Here is a 20,607-nt window from a genome sequence, read left to right as displayed (position 1 = left end):
ATGGATTAATACTACTTAATGTTAATTAATAACCTCACAACACATGGACAGACTCAAGCACAGTTTCAGCTGGGAAACTATTAGCCTTTAAACCAAACCAAATCCAAAAATGCTAGGGAATTCCTGGAAGCTTGTCATTCAGACAAATCAGCCATCAAGAGACACATAGAGACATTTACACACTATTCAGAAGAGGCAATAAAGAACCTAGGAAGGAAGCAAAAAGACTATAACACATCCCCTCCAGTAGCCAACATTCAGATAAGCTGGGATCAGCACCAGACAAATAATCAAGCAGAAAACAATACTCTAATCAAGGAACCACCATGGAGAAAACCACATCCCCACCAACACTGGCAGGGCAAGCTACTGTATATAAATAGGGGGCAAATCCCACACTCAGCCGCACTGATGATGTTACCTAGTTGGGTAATGAGACATCTGCAAGCAAGCAACCAAGCTCAGAGAGTACCAAGAACTCCACAAATTAATATTACAGATTATAAAGTATGAATGAAAAGTGCCTAACTGGCACAGAAAGATACAGAAAATTAGACCTAGTCCAACACATAAAGCAAATAAAACCTAGTCTAATATTTCTGGCTATAGAATACTTACTGAAGCAAAATGATCCTCTGCTTCCAAGTCCTTGAATTGCTATAACTTCTTGTGGTTCCAAGGTTACCCAGAAACCACCAGTCCTTACTCAGCCTCTTTCTCCAGCTTCTCTATAGTTCTGCCTCTGTTTTTAAAATGATAAACCTTTTTTTTTTTGCTAGCTAGAGGAGAAATCTCCATGAGATTTTCTCAATGGAGGAGAACTCTATGTGTTCACTAGGAATCAAAAACTACTTGATGGCACACAATCAATCAATCAGCTGGAGGACGGCTGGGTAATCTCTGCATGATTGAGAGTTACAGCTACTCATGAGGATGTGGATTACATTTCTTGATCTGCAACCTGTTGACTTGGCATGCAATCAATATTCACAATAATGCTACATAATAAATTAAAGCATAGTGCTAAATCAGGACAGAATTTAACATGCTAAGCATTCCTTGAGAATTACAGTCTCTATAGGGGTTGATTTGATAGACATATGGGTTTCAACCTTGTTGGCTGCTTAGATGAAAAAGATTTGGGTAGCTATAGGCAAGATATATACTAATATCCTACTTTGGGTTTTAATGGAATTTATTGCCAGATAACATGGCATGAAAATATAAATCTTGTATAGTTATCTGCTATTATCCTGTCTTAATTTATTCCACACTTAATTTAAAAAGGGAAAAGCCTTACCAAAGACAAAAAGAAAATGATGGTTGAGCCAAGAATTGAACTCAGACTTAGCATGGAACACACAAGTCCTCTTTCAAGCAAGAAAGTGAACAGTTTATTTCTCTTTGCCTGTGAGAGCAAAATGCTTATGATTAAAGGCAAACAGTTCAACTATTTATGCAAACACTGGAACAGAACATATGGTCTGCATTTCTGTGAAATATCAAAAAGCAAGAAATACGATTAGTGCTTTTTATGTTAAAAATTATGCAGATAGGACCAAATCACACAAAATGTATACCATATGCAGGAATAGATATGTTCTCTAATTCAGAAGCTTTCCTAGAGGCAATGGCAGAGTCTTCTCTTTGCAAGACTCAGTAGCTCAATCTATGTCCAATGACTAATTTCACAAACTATGGTTAGCAGTTAAGGTAGAAGAAAAACATCCTAGTCACTGAAACAGATTTGGATTCAGGACCTTTCAGATATTTAGAAAAAGATCAGAAAGTGTTGATGTGCTGATTAGTGCAGAGCACATGCTTTGCACTACGACTTGCACTGCATTTTCAATTGTCAATATCTCCAGTTAGTCACAAGGGGCACAATAACTGGAAAATTGGTACTGATAATGATTCAGGACTGAGGCTACATAACTAGAAAAGCAGTCTACAAAAAGTAGGTGTAGCTTAAGAGAAATACCGACAAAAGAAAAGGAAGCTGAGATCAAGCCCAATTAACTGATGCTCACAAAGAACTTAGAATACAGGTAGTCCTTGGTTAAGGATGGCAATTGGGACCAGGAATTTCATCACTAAGCAACACAGTTGTAAAGTGCGACATCACATGAACATGCCAACTTAACAATGGCAGTTCCAGCAGTCCAAGTTGCCATCATTAGGTGAATCCTGCACAGTCGTTAGCGCAACATCATGGGATTGCCATCTGTGACCTCCTGACAGCTTTCCCATTGACTTTGCTTGTTGGAAGCTGGCAGGGAAGGTCACAAATGGTGATCATGTGACCAAGGGGATGCTGACACAGCCATACTTTCAAGGACCGGCCATAAGCCTCCTCATTCAATGCCACCGTAACTTCAAATGGTCGCTGAACGAATGATTGTTAACTAAGGACGACTTGTATAGACACCACATAACATTACGTTACTGCTTAGCAGGGACACTGGCAAAGTAATGAGAAGAGTGGCAATAATGAAAATTTTCTTGAACTTGCAGCTAGTTGCAAATCATGATCCCAGAATCCTGTCTAAAATAGTTTACCTTGGACAAATCTATGATGGTGCACTAAATGGTGTGGAAGCAAAATTTCTGAAAGAGATACAAGGGCAAGGTATGTTCATTGTTACATCACCATACATCTGTAAAAATATAATTGTTGCAAATTTCTTTGCTATTTGTGTATTATATTCCTTTGTGTGTTCATATTTCAATGTGCTGCAAACAGAAACTAGGGGCAGAATTATTGAATTGAAGAAACTGTTAAATCAACACTTTCAGTAATTTAATTGCTCATGAATAAAATTAGTGATGAATCAAATTCTGCACTAAGTATACAAGCAAGGGGTGTTCTAAAACCAGATAGACTATTGCTTTGTGTTTTGGACTGTACTTTTATTATAGTAAGTATAGCAAAGGTCTATGATTCTTCTGCAGTTTCCTGACTGCTGCTGGAAGAGAGAAGAGCCATGTTAGTCTATGGTGGCAAAAATCAGGAGAAGTCTGGTAGCACCTTTCAACTAACCAGTTTTATTAAAAGACATAAGCTTATTAAAAGGCATAAGCTATGCAGCTTGCTTCATCAGATGCACAGGTGAAGACTGATGTAAGACTTACATTGGGGTTAGGGTAAGGAAGAAGGGAGGGGATGGTTATGCAGATGCAGGTTACATGTGAAACAAATTACTAGCACCTTATCAATTAAAAGTTGTAATGTGTTAAAAAAAAACTATTCTGTTTGTTGAGACTTTCTGAGATCGCCTGAAACCTTTTGATGTTCAGCAATCTTTCACTCAAGAGTACTACTGAATTCCTGTTTTTCCAAAACAGTCACTTGAAATTTGCCACAGAGTATCCTGGGAAGTTGAAATACTCTGAAAAATCAATGTAAGAAATAACCAGTCAGATGAAACATAGTTGTCTTCTGTGGACAATGAATGTGAAAAGAACAAACCAAAACAGTCTGAACATGACAGTGGAAAGCAGCTAAAAAAAAAAAAACCACCCTAGAAATCTTTGGGTTTTCAACACAGTTTTATCAAATAGCTGTACAATCAAAATAAGTATTTCCAGTTTTATAATAATTTTAAGAAAAGTACATAAACATGGCGCGGAAGTGGAAGAAGACAATAGAATAGGAAGGACAAGAGACCTCTTCCAGAAAATTAGAAACATTGGAGGTAAATTCCAGGCAAAAATGGGTATGATCAAAAACAAAGATGGCAAGGACCCAACAGAAGAAGAAGAGATCAAGAAAAGGTGGCAAGAATATACAGAAAACCTGTATAGGAAGGATAACAATATCGGGGATAGCTTTGACGGTGTGGTCAGTGAGCTAGAGCCAGACATCCTGAAGAGTGAGGTTGAGTGGGCCTTAAGAAGCATTGCTAATAACAAGGCAACAGGAGACGACGGCATCCCAGCTGAACTGTTCAAAATCTTGCAAGATGATGCTGTCAAGGTAATGCATGCTATATGCCAGCAAATTTGGAAAACACAAGAATGGCCATCAGACTGGAAAAAATCAACTTATATCCCCATACCAAAAAAGGGAAACACTAAAGAATGTTCAAACTATCGAACAGTGGCACTCATTTCACATGCCAGTAAGGTAATGCTCAAGATCCTGCAAGGTAGACTTCAGCAGTTCATGGAGCGAGAATTGCCAGATGTACAAGCTGGGTTTAGAAAAGGCAGAGGAACTAGGGACCAAATTGCCAATATCCGCTGGATAATGGAAAAAGCCAGGGAGTTTCAGAAAAACATCTATTTCTGTTTTATTGACTATTCTAAAGCCTTTGACTGTGTGGACCATAACAAATTGTGGCACGTTCTTAGTGGTATGGGGATACCAAGTCATCTTGTCTGCCTCCTGAAGAATCTGTATAACGACCAAGTAGCAACAGTAAGAACAGACCACGGAACAACAGACTGGTTTAAGATTGGGAAAGGAGTACGGCAGGGCTGTATACTCTCACCCTACCTATTCAACTTGTATGCAAAACACATCATGCGACAAGCTGGCCTTGAGGAATCCAAGGCTGGAGTTAAAATCTCTGGAAGAAACATTAACAATCTCAGATATGCAGATGATACCACTTTGATGGCTGAAAGCGAAGAGGAATTGAGGAGCCTTATGATGAAGGTGAAAGAAGAAAGTGCAAAAGCTGGTTTGCAGCTAAACCTCAAAAAAACCAAGATTATGGCAACCAGCTTGATTGATAACTGGCAAATAGAGGGAGAAAATGTAGAAGCAGTGAAAGACTTTGTATTCCTAGGTGCAAAGATTACTGCAGATGCTGACTGCAGTCAGGAAATCAGAAGACGCTTAATCCTTGGAAGAAGAGCAATGACAAATCTCGATAAAATAGTTAAGAGCAGAGACATCACACTGACAACAAAGGCCCGCATAGTTAAAGCAATGGTGTTCCCTGTAGTAACATATGGCTGCGAGAGCTGGACCATAAGGAAGGCTGAGCGAAGGAAGATCGATGCTTTTGAACTGTGGTGTTGGAGGAAAATTCTGAGAGTGCCTTGGACTGCAAGAAGATCCAACCAGTCCATCCTCCAGGAAATAAAGCCAGACTGCTCACTTGAGGGAATGATATTAAAGGCAAAACTGAAATACTTTGGCCACATAATGAGAAGACAGGACACCCTGGAGAAGATGCTGATGCTAGGGAGAGTGGAGGGCAAAAGGAAGAGGGGCCGACCAAGGGCAAGATGGATGGATGATATTCTAGAGGTGACGGACTCGTCCCTGGGGGAGCTGGGGGTGTTGACGACCGACAGGAAGCTCTGGCGTGGGCTGGTCCATGAAGTCACGAAGAGTCGGAAGTGACTAAATGAATAAACAACAAAAAAGATTACTGCAGAACAAAATTCCATCAAAAACGAATAAACAACAACAACATAAACATGTGATATTATAAACCAAGACTTTTGCTGTCTGTTTTGCCTGAGTCTTTTTAGTGAAGTGCTTCTTGAAGTGGTATCAGACTTCTTAGAGAAGTCCAACTGTGATATGGTTGAAGATTGCTCCTTGTTAACTCTGATTGATAAACTGCCAGATCACAGGGATTATGAAAATTTCAACAACATATACCTGATGTAAAGATTACTGCCTTCAGCAAAGGATCGCTACCTTGTCATGGTGCTGGAGCTTGAGCACCTCAATGATGCCATGAGCTAAACTGTGAAGGGCTACCCAAGACGGGAAGGTCATGACAGAGAGGTCAGACTAAATGCGATCCCTGGGAAAGGTAATGGCAACCCACCCCAGTATTCTTGCCGAGAAAACTAAATGGATCAGTACAACCAGAGATATGTCGGTATACCATCGGAAGATGAGACCCCCAGGTCGGAAGATAGTCAAAATGCTACTGGGGAGGAACAGAGGATGAGTTCAACTAGCCCCAGATGTGATGACGCAGCTAGCTCAAAGCCGAAAGGACGGCTAGCGGCCAACAGTGCTGGTGGTGAACGGCAAATCCGATGCTCTAAGGATCAACACACCATTGGAACCTAGAATGTAAGATCTATGACCCAGGGCAAATTGGATGTGGTTATTGTGAGATGTCAAGATTAAAGATAGACATTTTGGGCATCAGTGAACTGAAATGGACTGGAATGGGCCACTTCACATCAAATGACCACCAGATCCACTACTGTGGACAAGAGGACCACAGAAGAAATGGAGTAGCCTTCATAATTAATAGTAAAGTGGCTAAAGCAGTGCTGGGATACAATCCAAAAAATGATAGAATGATCTCAATTCAAATTCAGGGCAAGCCATCTAACATCACAGTGATCCAAATATACGCCTCAACCACAGATGCTGAAGAAGCTGAAGTAGAGCAGTTCTATGAGGATCTGCAGCACCTACTGGACAACACTCCTAAAAGAGATGTTATTTTCATCACTGGAGACTGGAATGCTAAGGTGGGCAGTCAAATGACACCTGGAATTACAGGTAAGCATGGCCTAGGAGAACAAAATGAAGCAGGACATAGGCTGATAGAATTTTGCCAAGACAATTCACTCTGCATAACACACACTCTCTTCCAACAACCTAAGAGACGGCTTTATACATGGACTTCACCAGATGGACAACACCGAAATCAGATTGACTACATCCTTTGCAGACAAAGGTGGCGGACATCTATACAGTCGGTAAAAACAAGACCTGGAGCTGACTGTAGTTCAGATCATGAACTTCTTATTGCACAATTTAGGATCAGACTAAAGAGATTAGGGAAGACCCACAGATCAGCTAGATATCAGCTCACTAATATTCCTAAGGAATATGCAGTGGAGATGAAGAATAGATTTAAGGGACTGGATTTAGTAGATAGGGTCCCGGAAGAACTCTGGACAGAAGTTCGCAACGTTGGTCAGGAGGTGGCAACAAAATACATCCTAAAGAAAGAGAAAACCAAAAAGGCAAAATGGCTGTCTGCTGAGACACTAGAAGTAGCCCAAGAAAGAAGGAAAGCAAAAGGCAACAGCGATAGGGGGAGATATGCCCAATTAAATGCAAAATTCCAGAGGTTAGCAGAAGAGATAAGGAATTACTTTTAAACAAGCAATGCGCGGAAGTGGAAGAAGACAATAGAATAGAAAGGACAAGAGACCTCTTCCAGAAAATTAGAAACATCGGAGGTAAATTCCAGGCAAAAATGGGTATGATCAAAAACAAGTTGGCAAGGACCTAACAGAAGAAGAAGAGATCAAGAAAAGGTGGCAAGAATATACAGAAGACTTGTATAGGAAGGATAACAATATCGCGGATAGCTTTGACGGTGTGGTCAGTGAGCTAGAGCCAGACATCCTGAAGAGTGAGGTTGAATGGGCCTTAAGAAGCATTGCTAATAACAAGGCAGCAGGAGATGACGGCATCCCAGCTGAACTGTTCAAAATCTTGCGAGATGATGCTGTCAAGGTAATGCATGCTATATGTCAGCAAATTTGGAAAACACAAGAATGGCCATCAGACTGGAAAAAGCAACTTATATCCCCATACCAAAAAAGGGAACACTAAAGAATCTTCAAACTATCGAACAGTGGCACTCATTTCACATGCCAGTAAGGTAATGCTCAAGATCCTGCAAGGTAGACTTCAGCAATTCATGGAGCGAGAATTGCCAGATGTACAAGCTGGGTTTAGAAAAGGCAGAGGAACTAGGGACCAAATTGCCAATATCCGCTGGATAATGGAAAAAGCCAGGGAGTTTCAGAAAAACATCTATTTCTGTTTGATTGACTATTCTGAAGCCTTTGACTGTGTGGACCATAACAAATTGTGGCAAGTTCTTAGTGGTATGGGGATACCAAGTCATCTTGTATGCCTCCTGAGCAATCTGTATAACGACCAAGTGGCAACAGTAAGAACAGACCACGGAACAACGGACTGGTTTAAGTTTGGGAAAGGAGTACGGCAGGGCTGTATACTCTCAGCCTACCTATTCAACTTGTACGCAGAACACATCATGCGACATGCTGGGCTTGAGGAATCCAAGGCTGGAGTTAAAATCGCTGGAAGAAAGATTAACAATCTCAGATATGCAGATGATACCCCTTTGATGGCTGAAAGCGAAGAGGAACTGAGGAGCCTTATGATGAAGGTGAAAGAAGAAAGTGCAAAAGCTGGCTTGCAGCTAAACCTCAAAAAAACCAAGATTATGGCAACCAGCTTGATAGATAACTGGCAAATAGAGGGAGAAAATGTAGAAGCAGTGAAAGACTTTGTATTTCTAGGTGCAAAGATTACTGCAGATGCTGACTGCAGTCAGGAAATCAGAAGACGCTTAATCCTTGGGAGAAGAGCAATGACAAATCTCGATAAAATAGTTAAGAGCAGAGACATCACACTGACAACAAAGGTCCACATAGTTAAAGCAATGGTGTTCCCTGTAGTAACATATGGCTGTGAGAGCTGGACCATAAGGAAGGCTGAGAGAAGGAAGATCGATGCTTTGGAACTGTGGTGTTGGAGGAAAATTCTGAGAGTGCCTTGGACTGCAAGAAGATCAAACCAGTCCATACTCCAGGAAATAAAGCCAGACTGCTCACTTGAGGAAACGATATTAAAGGCAAACCTGAAATACTTTGGCCACATAATGAGAAGACAGGATACCCTGGAGAAGGTGCTGATGCTAGGGAGAGTGGAGAGCAAAAGGAAGAGGGGCCGACCAAGGGCAAGATGGATGGATGATATTCTAGAGGTGACGGACTCGTCCCTGGGGGAGCTGGGGGTGTTGACGACCGACAGGAAGCTCTGGCGTGGGCTGGTCCATGAAGTCACGAAGAGTCAGAAGTGACTAAATGAATAAACAACAAAAAAGATTACTGCAGAACAAAATTCCATCAAAATGCAAAGAGAGATAGAAAGAACGAATCTGCTGAATGTCTCCAAAATTCAACATTGGGTTATTGCTGAACTCAACACAGAGAAACTATGCTTCCAAAAACAGAAATTTGTTTGTTTGTTTGTTTATCCAATTTGTCCCCGCCCATCTCCTCCCATCTCCTCCCATGAACATAAGGGATAATTTACAGACAATTCTAATGTTTTAAATGAATCAATGGATTGGATTTGGATTCAATCCAAATTCAATTGATGGATTGGATTTGGATTCAATCTATATTTGGATTCAATCCAAAGTGCTGTTACTTTCTTGATTCAGAAAAACTCTAATCTGCAAGATGTTACAATAGTGATGGTTAGATTTGAAGGAGAACAGAGACTATTTCCAAATGTTCTAGAGTAGCAAGTATGTGTATGAGAAAAGTAAAAAGTATCACAATGAATCAATGTGTCAGGAGGCTGGGATTCCTTTAACTGTTTTAATGAAGAGTAATGAACGGTACAGAAGGCAAGCTGCGAATAAAGATTTCCCGCTCAAACCTAACTTAAAAACTACATTCCCTTAGTTAGTCTCCTTTCCCATGAAACCATGTCACCCCCCCTCCCATCCAGATGGTATTCCTGGCATATCATGTGTCCTTGATGTCCTCCATAGCCATAATAAACCACTTCACACTCCAACTTCACACCCTCCCATCTGGCGACATGGATTCCATTCCTTGGAGAAGGAAATGATGGTAGATGCTCCGATAAGGGTTTCTGTAAAACCTTTGATCGGGGGGATCTGACACAATGCTTAATTCACTGTGACAACTGGATATATCTTTCAGTGAACACACTGAATTCAATTCAATTCAACTGAACTGAATTATGACCTATTACCATTGCCAACCTTCCATCAGCTGCAGGTTGTGAATGGACAATTTGTGCCAAATTAAGACCTAACTAGAAAACATCTAAGTAACACTGCTACATCCTCTAGAGCCCTTCTTTGACCTTGAAACAGTGGTTAATCACTTTGCAGATCTGCAAAAGAATCAGCAGATTCAACTTCGGTAGACTGGATAACAACAGCCATTCCTGGCTCACTTATCTGGCCAGAAGTCATCTTCTCTAGTTTGTTCTGCTTCCTCTTACTGACACCCAGTATATTCATGGATATGTCTGAACTAGCTCAGAAATAATCAAATCTATTTTTAAAGAAATCTATTCCTGCCTATCCTGTACATAAAATGTTTGAATAACATTTTTGTCTGGAAACAAACTTGTTTGGGAGCTTTTTCTTTGCTGTAATTTGAATTCTATTTACCGTATAAAGAGCAAACTGCTATGCTGCCTAGCATCATTTTCATCAGCAGTATTTATTTCAGAGAGCCTAAGTTTAGGATGAGTGCTTGCTCACTCTGAAATTCACTGTGCCCCCCTATGCCCCCCCCAGATATAATTAAAGTAGGGAATTAATTCTCACAAGTTATAGTAACGGCAACAAATTTTCTTAAAGAGGATTCAACAAATGCACAAAGGATAAAGTTATCAGTGGTAGCATCAAGAATGATGATGTGTTAACTGTAGGATTAGATGCAATGGTAAGGGGCTACTGCCTTCATCACCCGCTTATACACTCCCTAAAGTCACCTGGTTTGCCACCATGGAAACAGGACAGTGACTTAGATAGGTCCTGAGTTTGATTAGGAGGGTTATTTTTATCTCTTTTCTCTTTTCTGCCACCTATTAGCGACCCTGATTCCTAATAGTACACCTGCTTAATAAACATGTCTGTTAAAAAAATGTTAACTGGAATCCATGCTTTACACTTTTAAGTGAAGAGAAGCAGACAAGATCTTCATCTTCAAAAGAAGCAAGGCTTTTGACACAACAGGTGCTGTTTTGAAGACTTCAGTGGGTAGACCTTAGAAGCAGATTTTGCCTCTAGATCCCTAGCTCCATAAAAGAACAGCTGTTATTCTTTTTTCTCCTATCAACCAGGCTGAAAAAGGAGAGGCATAATGCTAAGCTCTTGAACAGCATGGATTTTACTTTGCAAGTCAAAGAGAAAGCACTCTAAGCTTCTCTTGACAATGACACCTCAATAAGAGATGTCAGCTTATTTTAAAAAAGAATTATTATCATGCTATTTTCTATCCCTTTTCTGGGAAAAGGCACCTAGCTTCTCAGCAGTGTCATTTTTTCAATCAATTAGCTTCTCAATTATAAGCCCATCCGGTGTGATTAAAAACACCAACAAAAAACCCGCTAAACTGAACCTCTTCAGACCTACTCATAGAGCTCACACACTGGCTGCGTCTAGTAGCAGCAACAATGCTGTCCACAGTCATGAGCTTCCTTCTATCTATCCAGCTGCCTTTGAGCATTTATTTACACATTGTTGCTAGCTAGCAAGCAGATCAGTAAGGAGCAATAATCAACAAAATATAAATGGCTAAATTCACAGGCATAGACATCTGAATTGACATCTCATGCCACTTCCTCCTCTGATTTCATATCAAAGCATGAAGGGAGACCTTTCTTTCTAGGAGCTGCTGTTCTCAAAAGATAATGTCTAATTGGGCTCTAGTTTTGCTTTTAGTGACAAACCGCGTTACTCAGCCATCATTAGCACACAGTGAAGTAGCAATAATTGATATAAAGCAGTTATGAATCTATAATGACAACTGGAGCATATAAGCAGTCTCACTGGGGAGAGAGAAAAGAAAGGTTAAAGCACACTGACAGAAAGAAAGTCGCACAACAGAAAGGTGAGATATTACAAGAATGTTAGGTAGAGAGGAATTTCCTTTCTTGTGCTGTACATCAAAATAAAGCAACCTTCACAACTCTAAAAAGCTCAATAAACAGAACCTTGCTGGGAGACCCTGTGCAAGATGCAATGCCAGACCTACCTCAAAACTGAGGCATCACCAAGAACCACCATCCTACCCAAAAAGATTCTGCAGCACAGAGCACACACAAATAAAATGTCATCTACTCTTTTTATATATCTTTAGGAATGTTCACAGAACTTGATTCAGGAGATTTTTCTGGCAATTTAAATATGTTAAATCTGCACATAAATATTATTCTGAAGAGATTACTCATTACAATATAAGTTTTTGAAGTTTTTTTTAAAAAACAATCCACAGATTTAAAAACGAAAATAACACTGGCATTATGGGGGAAAAGATACAAAATTACATAGGCTGAAAAGATATCTGACCACTTATAGCAAACCAACCTTCCCCAGCCTGGTGACCACCAGCACAGCTAACAGGCAGATCATGGGAATTAGCATCCAACCTACCCGGAAAACAATCTCTTCTAGACTGTTTATTCATAAAATTTATAAACCCACCTCAGTCTCAGAAACTTCAGACAGTATACAACACCAACAATGACACAGCCAATGCAACAATGCAGTAAATGTAACAAAACCTAAGAATAACCTTATATTGTAATAATTACTGTAACAGCAGCAGCAGCATTTACACCTGGCACCAACAAATAGAAAGTCAAATTTCAAAGGCTTTCTAGAACAGTAAAGTTTTTACAAGCTACCTGAGGGCCATGTAAGTGGGGGCTATCCTTGTTCCAGGTGACAAGCTGTTCCAGAGAAGAGAAGCCACCACTGAAAATGTCCATTTACCTCTTGGTAGCTGGAAACCTTCAACAGACATTTTCTGTTCACTCAGAGTCAACAGGCAAAGCTTATTTTCGATAGGTGGTCTCTTAGATACTCAGACTCTGACCGAGTAGGGCTTTATAAATAATAAACAACACTTTGAATTGTACTTGGAAACATACCAATAGCCAATGCAGCTCCTGCAGCAGAAATAAGACAGTAATGAGACTGGCCAGTAGATACACATAATTTTGTTTGGTCTTCAAGGGCAGCCCCAAGTAAAGACATGTCTTGTGTGCAAAACAAACATGACAGCTAGGAAAGAATCAGGTTCCTGGTCAATGCAAATTATATATGCTGAAGCGTTTCACAAAGGGTTCCGAAATACATGTTATAATTAATAAGTGAGAGTAAAATGGAAACTATACAATACCCTGAAAATACATGGTTTTCCTTGGAAAGGGTTCATGATAGTATAGTGGTTGAGGTGATGGACTAGGCTTGTGAAGACTCAGGAGAAGTCCACATTCAGCTATGGAAACTTATGCATGGGGTTGCTTGCTATGAAGATAAAATAAAGAAATATTTCCATAAAAGCCATGTTGAGCTTCTGGAGGAAAGGCAAAAAATAAAGGCAATAAAAAATTAAATTCCCTTGACCATCTAACAACTATCATGATTGGCAAAAACACTAGCCAAATATACTGTTTTTAGTCTTTTTTTTAAAGCAAATTACTGTATTTGTACAGAGGTTTTTAACAACTGTATGCAGGAAATCCTATCCAAGAAAGTAGATTATACAGTGGAGGGAGAACATATGTTTCTTGCTATATAGTATGCCACATTAATACACGTCCAAATTCTTCAAAATTGTTTATTAACTACTGAAATGGGTCATGCAAAACCTACAAGAATTAATTCCTTAACTAATGATAAAGCTAGAGGAAGTTCTAAATTCCAATTAAATAAATTATCCATATATTTGTTTCTAAAAATCTGTCTCCAATTAGACAGATTCTTCGATTGGTTATTACACTTTTTCTAAAAAGGAAACTCCAACAGTTATACTGCATCTATTCGCAAACTGTATACCCTTTGGAAGATGTGAAGCCAAACCAATGTGGCCAAGTACAGAAAGAGAATACAAGTCTCAGATCAGCCATGAAATAACAGTTTACTTATGGTCACAAATTCCCCAAGCAAGTTAGTGTGCATGAACACTATACTTCTCACAGATCTGTGCATAAAATGGATTCACTTCACAACAGAATAAAGGTTCTTCTGAGTTGCTTAACCATTGCAAACATTCTCTAAAGCCAAATGTTTGTTGGAGAATCCAGGAAGAATCCTTACTAAGCAAGCTGTTCCATCAAACAGGTTCTTAGCAAACTATCACCCACTGCAAGTGACAATTTTATATAAATACATTATATGGCTGAGGTCTCTTACTGTTCAGTCCTAAAATACAGTACTTTCAAGGAAGCTACATCCCTCTTCCTGCAATTTACATTGATTACTTCTTGTCCTACCCTTAGTGATGTAGCATTAAATTGGTTTCCTTAGCATTTCAGAAAACAACAATCAATTAAAAGCAGTTCTGAGTGCACCAAATTCACCAACCGCACTTACATAACCTCCTCCACTCAACAGATGGAAGATTTATCCTTATGTGAACAACTCACCATTCAGTTCAGTACAAAGCATACCTCATCCCCCTCAATGAACTACTAAACTAACCTTTAAAAACACACAAACACACACAATTTGGAAAGATTTTAATTACCATGACAAGATTTTGTTACGGTAAACAAAAATCATGCCCTAAACTAATCAAAGCAAGAATCAAAGCTATCTTTACCTAGAGCTGTGTTTCTCAACCTTGGCAACTGTAAGATGTGTGGACTTCAACTCCCAGAATTGCCCACCCAGCTGGCTGGGGAATTCTGGGAGTCGAAGTCCACACATCTTACAGTTGCTAAGGCTGAAAAACACTGACCTAGAGGATCACTTCTACAAAAATACATATATTGCATACCTTTGAAAACTTTAAAGTTATAGTTAAAGCCAGTCTAAATGTGACAGTATTAAAAACAAAAAAGCGGGGGGGGGGAGGAAACTGTCCCACTTAATGCAGTAAAGCTTCTTTTCAAAGTGAAGCAAAGTAGCCCTATCTTAATACTTCTAATCAAAGCATCACCTGGCAGAAACAGAGTGCACCTGCTCTGATTTCCCTGAGAAATAAGCCATCCCTAATTTCTATGGGGTGATTAAGGTTTTCTGCTTCAGAAAAGATGGTGAAAAAAGGCTAGATCTTCTGCACTTAAAAAAGAGCTGCCCAACTTTTTTCAGGTGGAAAACTTCATTTGGGCCCTGAATGATGTGTCAGAGGTTACATCTGAAAAAGCAATGAGTAGGGACAGGACAAAAACTCTTAAATTTCATTTGCATTTAAATGTAATTATAACAACACGGCAATACAATTAATAATTTTCCCCTTCTGTCACAATGAAAATTACAATGTACAAAATTACAAATTTGGTAGAACATTGTATTCTCCTCTTAGACTGTACTCCAGCTTTTCAGGTGCAACATGTGAGCCTGGGGCTCCAGACTATACAACTCTAGCTTAAGGCATTGAGAGTATGCTGCAGAATGAACAACCATTCATAAAGATAAAATTAGAAAGACATATTGGGAACTGTGCTAAGTTCTTTATGAACTTCCCCATTTCATATCCAGAAGTGAATCTGTTGAAGAAGGGAGGAGCCCACAAAGAACATGACACAAGCCCACATTTCTAGTAAATCAGCAAACGGGATTAAACTATTGATTCATTTCTATTTTTATCCATTGCAAAGCAACTTGCCCTGCTGACTTCTGCAACTTAGTAGAAATGAAATGCAGAGAAATTAGATGTATCAGATGACTGAGGAAACATGGCATAAGAAAAGCACAATCAAGAGCTTCATACTCCAGAACATTCTCCTATCACCCCCAACCAACAAGGTCAATAATAGGAGTTGTGGCTCAGCAGCAGCTGAGGATCAAGTTTGACAACAGACAGTCTAGATTCTAGAAAAACATAAAAATGGTGGGATTTTCTTCCAAGCTTCTGAAGTATATTCAACAGAAGGATCATATTAACAGCATAATCCTACTAGTACCTAATAAAACTTATATCTGAGGAGACATTAAGTACAATAGGGGAGGTGTTTCAACAAAAATAGTATCAATGATATTTCAATACTTATATTGTCTAGATAATAAAATGTAACTTTAAAATGTTATCTTTGAATGAAAGCAATTGACACAATTTTTTTTTTCTGTAGCAATATTCATTATCCACTTACATCTCTCTCTGTTAAGGAACTGGCAGTTTATTTTATACAAGAAATACAGACTCTAGAGGTATACCTTTTAACCTAAACACTAGCTGCTGTTTAACTTCCATTCATTTCTAGTGAAACAAAATCTCTCTGCCTTTAATGTAAGGCAAATGTTATAAAAACCCAAATATTCAAAGAAAAATTATTATATTTTACTTGGGCAATCTCCAAAAAATATCAAGGTGAGGCTGGGAAATCCCCAAAACTCCTGGAAGAAGGCAATAGCTAACCATTATGTCTATGAAGTCACCAGGTATTGAGCCCAATCCAAAGAAGACTTAACCTTTACTTTTGGTCAAACATTAAACAGAGGCCAAAGAGTTTGTGTGTGTGTGTGTGTGTGTGTGTGTGTGTGTGTGTGTATCCCTAGCTAGCCACATATCCCTAGCTAGCCACCAGGGCTAAGCTTATCTCAATAATCAATATAAAACATAACTTATGGAATGATATATTGATCCTCAAAGATACATCAAGGATACAAAGCCATTAGTAAGTTTTTGTTCTGGAGTTGTTTCTTAAAATGACTAATATTTCAAATATAGATGCCATGGGTAAGTAAAAAGACACTTTCTGCAGAACAAGTCAGACCTGAAACAAACCACTTTGATTTTGGCATAAAATTTGGCAAACATTAAACATTATCTTTTGAACCAAAATAAACTTATTAACCATCTTTTTTCATTATTATGAAGGAAGGGGCAGGCAGACTGTCAAAGCTTGACAGAACTCAATTCATCTGTCTGCCAAAACAACTGCAATAGAGGTTCATCTCCAAAACAAAATATTCACTGTAATGATAAAGCATGTATAGTAAACATCTATTGTTCTTCAGCAGTTCCCAGACTGCTGCTGAAAGAGACACGGACAAGAGCAATAAGAGAATTAAACATTTTTGTCTTCTGTGGACAATAAATGTGAAAAGAGTAGACCAAAAATACCAGAAAATTACAGTGGAAGGCACTCAAACAAAGTATCTAGAAATCTTTGGGTAAAGTTTTATCAAACAGCTATGCAATCGAAATAGTTGTTTCCAATTTTTAATCAATTCACCTTAAGAAGAAAAGAGTGCAGAACATCCATTTGCTGTAATTGCTGAGCAGGAGACTGCATAAAATAGATATAGAGAACTATTAATAGCCCTCAAATACGTAAGAAATGGAAGTGTGACAATAATATGGAGAAAACCAATACAGTAGAAAGTCACCTCTCTTAAAAGTTGGAATTATGTGTTGTGAATCACAGGGGAGTTTGCTTAACAGTCCCAGTGGGAAGGGACACTAAAATGGGAATAGACAAAATGGATGCATTTACAGACAATAATGAATGTGGCTTATCAGCCATTCAAACATGGTGATTATGTGCATTATGTTTTTCAGAACAATGGTTCTCTGGATATAGAGTTAGCCTGTTACATATATATTAGTAAATCCATGCAGCTTACTTCTGAATAAGTATGCAGAGGATACCTTTCCAGTTTCCATATTTCTACTGCAGTCTGCTATAATATGCAAGGAAATCGTTAGTTCAAAAGAAACACTCACTGGCTATCTGTACTCAAATATCAACAGAATATAGTTGTATTCTTGTTTGAACATAAATACAGCTCTCTGCACAATATGGGATCCTAACAAAACAGGATCACAAGCAGATCTGTCCTCAAGCAAACACAAGTACAGAATTCTTCCAGATGCCTGAATATGCTGGTACGAAAGAGCAGAGGGCAAGGTTAGCATGCCTATTCCTCTAGCTCTAATTGTTCAGACCAACACCTGAAGAGGGCTCAGAAGACCAATACCCATATTAATACATATTCAAGAGCTGTCATTCACTGGATAAAATAAAGCCATTCCTTGCATATACATCAAGGATATGTATGAAGGAATTTTCCACTGAATGTACAATGAAATCCCTTCATAAAAATACCCTCACATCCAGCCAGTACTGTATCTGTCTGTCAAACATCTTGAACAGCTTATCTGTGATAAGAGGGAGTATCTGTCTTAATTTAGTCAATCACTGGTGATCTTTGCAAGTATGCCTCTAAAGCTACATCAACATTCCAATGCAAGAAATCAGGTTTAAAAGTATGTGTTTGGAAAGTTCTTGCACTTTTCATTCTGCACCATTGTAATCAGAGAGAGACTGGTTACTATATTTTATTACAAACTGTGTTACTCTTACATCAGCCAGTGGAAAAGTATAGTATTTTCTACTACTTTAGCACTCCAAATTTTCAACAACAACAACAAAACCACAACGCACATATAGTCATCAAAAGGATCAGATTTGTTAGCTGCGAAGCACAAAATGGTCTGCCTCTTCCTCATCTTCTTTCCTTTACTGAACTTTCAGGAATCTCCAAAGCCACAGGACTGTAACCCATACATAAACTTTCAAGGCATTTGCTACCAGTTGAAAAGCTGCATCTCATTCTCATCATATCAAAAGATTTATACTTGCAATAATTTAGAACTTCAATTTTAAAAAAGGATATACTCAGTTCAATCTTCAATCATGTAATAAAAGTAATAATGATAAAACCAATGAAAAAGTAGGTGAAGATGGGGAAAAGAAACACCAGCAAAAGACTGTAGTCTCCTTCATTCCACCTTCGGAGAACAGCTTCCACAGTGACAAGGGATGGTGTGCAGGGAAGATGGAAAAATCTGAGAATGAAAGGGATCAATGGCAAACACTCCAGTCAACATCATTGCAGCACAGGCCTGAAAAGGGGGTGGGAGGTGTTTTAGCTAAATGCCATTTTGTCAGTCACCACAACAGAAAGAAAATAAAGCTATACTGAATCTTCCTACAAACATATGCATATTCTCAGGACATCTTATCCAGCCACAACAATTCAGGAGCTTGCAAACACACCAACTGCTCAACTAAATGCCATTCTGCAGAAGCAAAGGCAAAACAGCCGGGGGTAAAACACTGCTCTGTGATGGTGTTCTATAAAAAGGAAAGGCTCTAGTGGCATGTTTTTTTTCATTTTTGATTCACTTTTTCCCTTTATTGTACTTCCCTCTTTAAGGATTCCATTAATATTATTAGCAACCAATAATGAACTATACATTTGTTGGGCACACATGTGCAAAAATGGGCTACCCACCACATGCCAAAAGTAAGCATTTTAATGCAAAGCATGATGTATGCTTCTTAAGAATTTAAGAATGAGCCTTGCTTTCATGCAAGTATATATACAGAACTGGATGTCAAGGTTGCAAGACTACACACAGGGGAAGGACTTGCTTCAAAGTAAGGATGAATCAAAGCCAGGAGACACTGCAGCAATTGTTGCTACCAGCTATGCCAACTTCACACTCATTCAAGAAAAAAAATGAAAGAAAAACGAAGACATAAAAGCTACGCCAAGGACTTGAGGGGGGAAGAAGTTTCAACTGAACCAGCCTGATATCTATTATATGGGGCTCGGTATTAAGCAGGTTTTCCTAGACCTTTTTCAGGGGAAACCGTGCAGGATAAAGGGTTTCTTTCCAAGCCAGCTGAGCGCTTCTCATTTGAAAAGTTAAGCATTGCCTTTAGTTCAGAAAACTAGCGCCCCGCCCCCCTTTTCTGCCAGCCCTCTTCCCACGAAGCCGGTGTCCGGGCCGTCGCCTCTTCCCCCTTCTCCTGCTGCAGCGTCCTGGCTGCCAGGAAGAGGACGTGCACCGGGCACCTCCCCTAAACCCTTCCGTGGCAAGGCGAGGGCCCAGGGGAGCGTCTCTGCCTTCACAGACACCCCCTCCCCACCCCACCCCCAGTGGCTACTCACTCGGCGTATCCCGTGGTCCAGGGCAAGCGCTTGGTCTCCTTGTTGAGAATGAGGATGGGTCGGGCGATGTGGTCGGCGGAGCACTCGACCTCGTCCTGAGAGAGCCCCAGGAACTCGGGTCTGCCGTAGGGAAAGCGGAGAGGCAAATCCAAGCCGCCGCCGTGCTCCGAGCCCGAGCCCGAGCCGCCAGCCATGATGCCGCCCATCAAATTGGCCACGGCAGACTTCACCCGAGTGAGCATATTAGTCCTGCCACCCGCGGCACCCACGGGGCCAGGAGAAGCACCATCCAACGCGGGCAGGCGCGCAAGGCTACGGCGCGGCGGGTCTCACGCTGCTACCGTCGTCCCTGGAGCAGAAACGCTTCCGCTGTGGAGGGGCTACATGGAAGGGGCGGCGAGGAAATCACCCTCGGGAGCCGCCGCCGCCGAGCCAGGGAGGAAGGGAGGCGAGCAGCCACCGTGGCGCGAGCATTACGGCTGTGGCGGCCACCTCGCCTGCCTCTCCCGTGGCGGGCGCTGATCACCGAACTCGACCCAAGCGGAGCGGCTTGCGAGGCTCCGTGCGCTGCGTCACATGACGACAGCCTGCCCGGGCTCCGTCGGCCACGGGAACTTCCTGCTCCTTAGGCTGCGGCAGCGCACTCGCAGACAGTGCGGTGCAGCCCGGAGATCTTGCGGCGGTGGCTCGCCTTGTTCTGGGTAGCGAGCGTCGCCTGGCGTCGGAGCTGCCAGCAGGGTAGGGAAAGCCGAGGGGGCGGGGAGGCAGAAGGAAGAACCGAGGGGGAATTTGCTTACGGGCAAACTGTGACTCCGTACTAGTCTTCCCTGAGTGGAGCAGTTGCCGCGCATTTCTATCTCGGCTTGGAAGTAAGCCCGCTTAAATTGAACGGGGGTCACTCCCTGCCAGGGGAGTGTAAGTCGCAGCCTAAGACTTGAGTATTTTA

The 20,607-nt window shown here is 40.5% G+C and overlaps 1 protein-coding gene across 1 annotated transcript in view; it reads right to left on the bottom strand.

Moving 5' to 3' along the window:
* The window catches only part of PPM1H (protein phosphatase, Mg2+/Mn2+ dependent 1H), a 77,630-nt gene extending 57,314 nt beyond the window's left edge, over window positions 1-20,316 (bottom strand). Inside the window, exon 1 of the mRNA XM_063309271.1 lies at window positions 19,662-20,316. Coding sequence (XP_063165341.1) covers window positions 19,662-19,903 — 242 coding nt within the window. The 5' untranslated portion in view covers window positions 19,904-20,316. The remainder of the gene's footprint in view (window positions 1-19,661) is intronic.
* Window positions 20,317-20,607: the final 291 nt, after the last annotated feature.

Source organism: Candoia aspera, chromosome 7 (assembly GCF_035149785.1).
Source record: "Candoia aspera isolate rCanAsp1 chromosome 7, rCanAsp1.hap2, whole genome shotgun sequence".
Lineage (NCBI taxonomy): Eukaryota > Metazoa > Chordata > Lepidosauria > Squamata > Boidae > Candoia > Candoia aspera.
The sequence above is the reverse complement of the archived record's forward strand: the minus strand, read 5'-3'. Positions and strand labels throughout refer to the sequence as shown.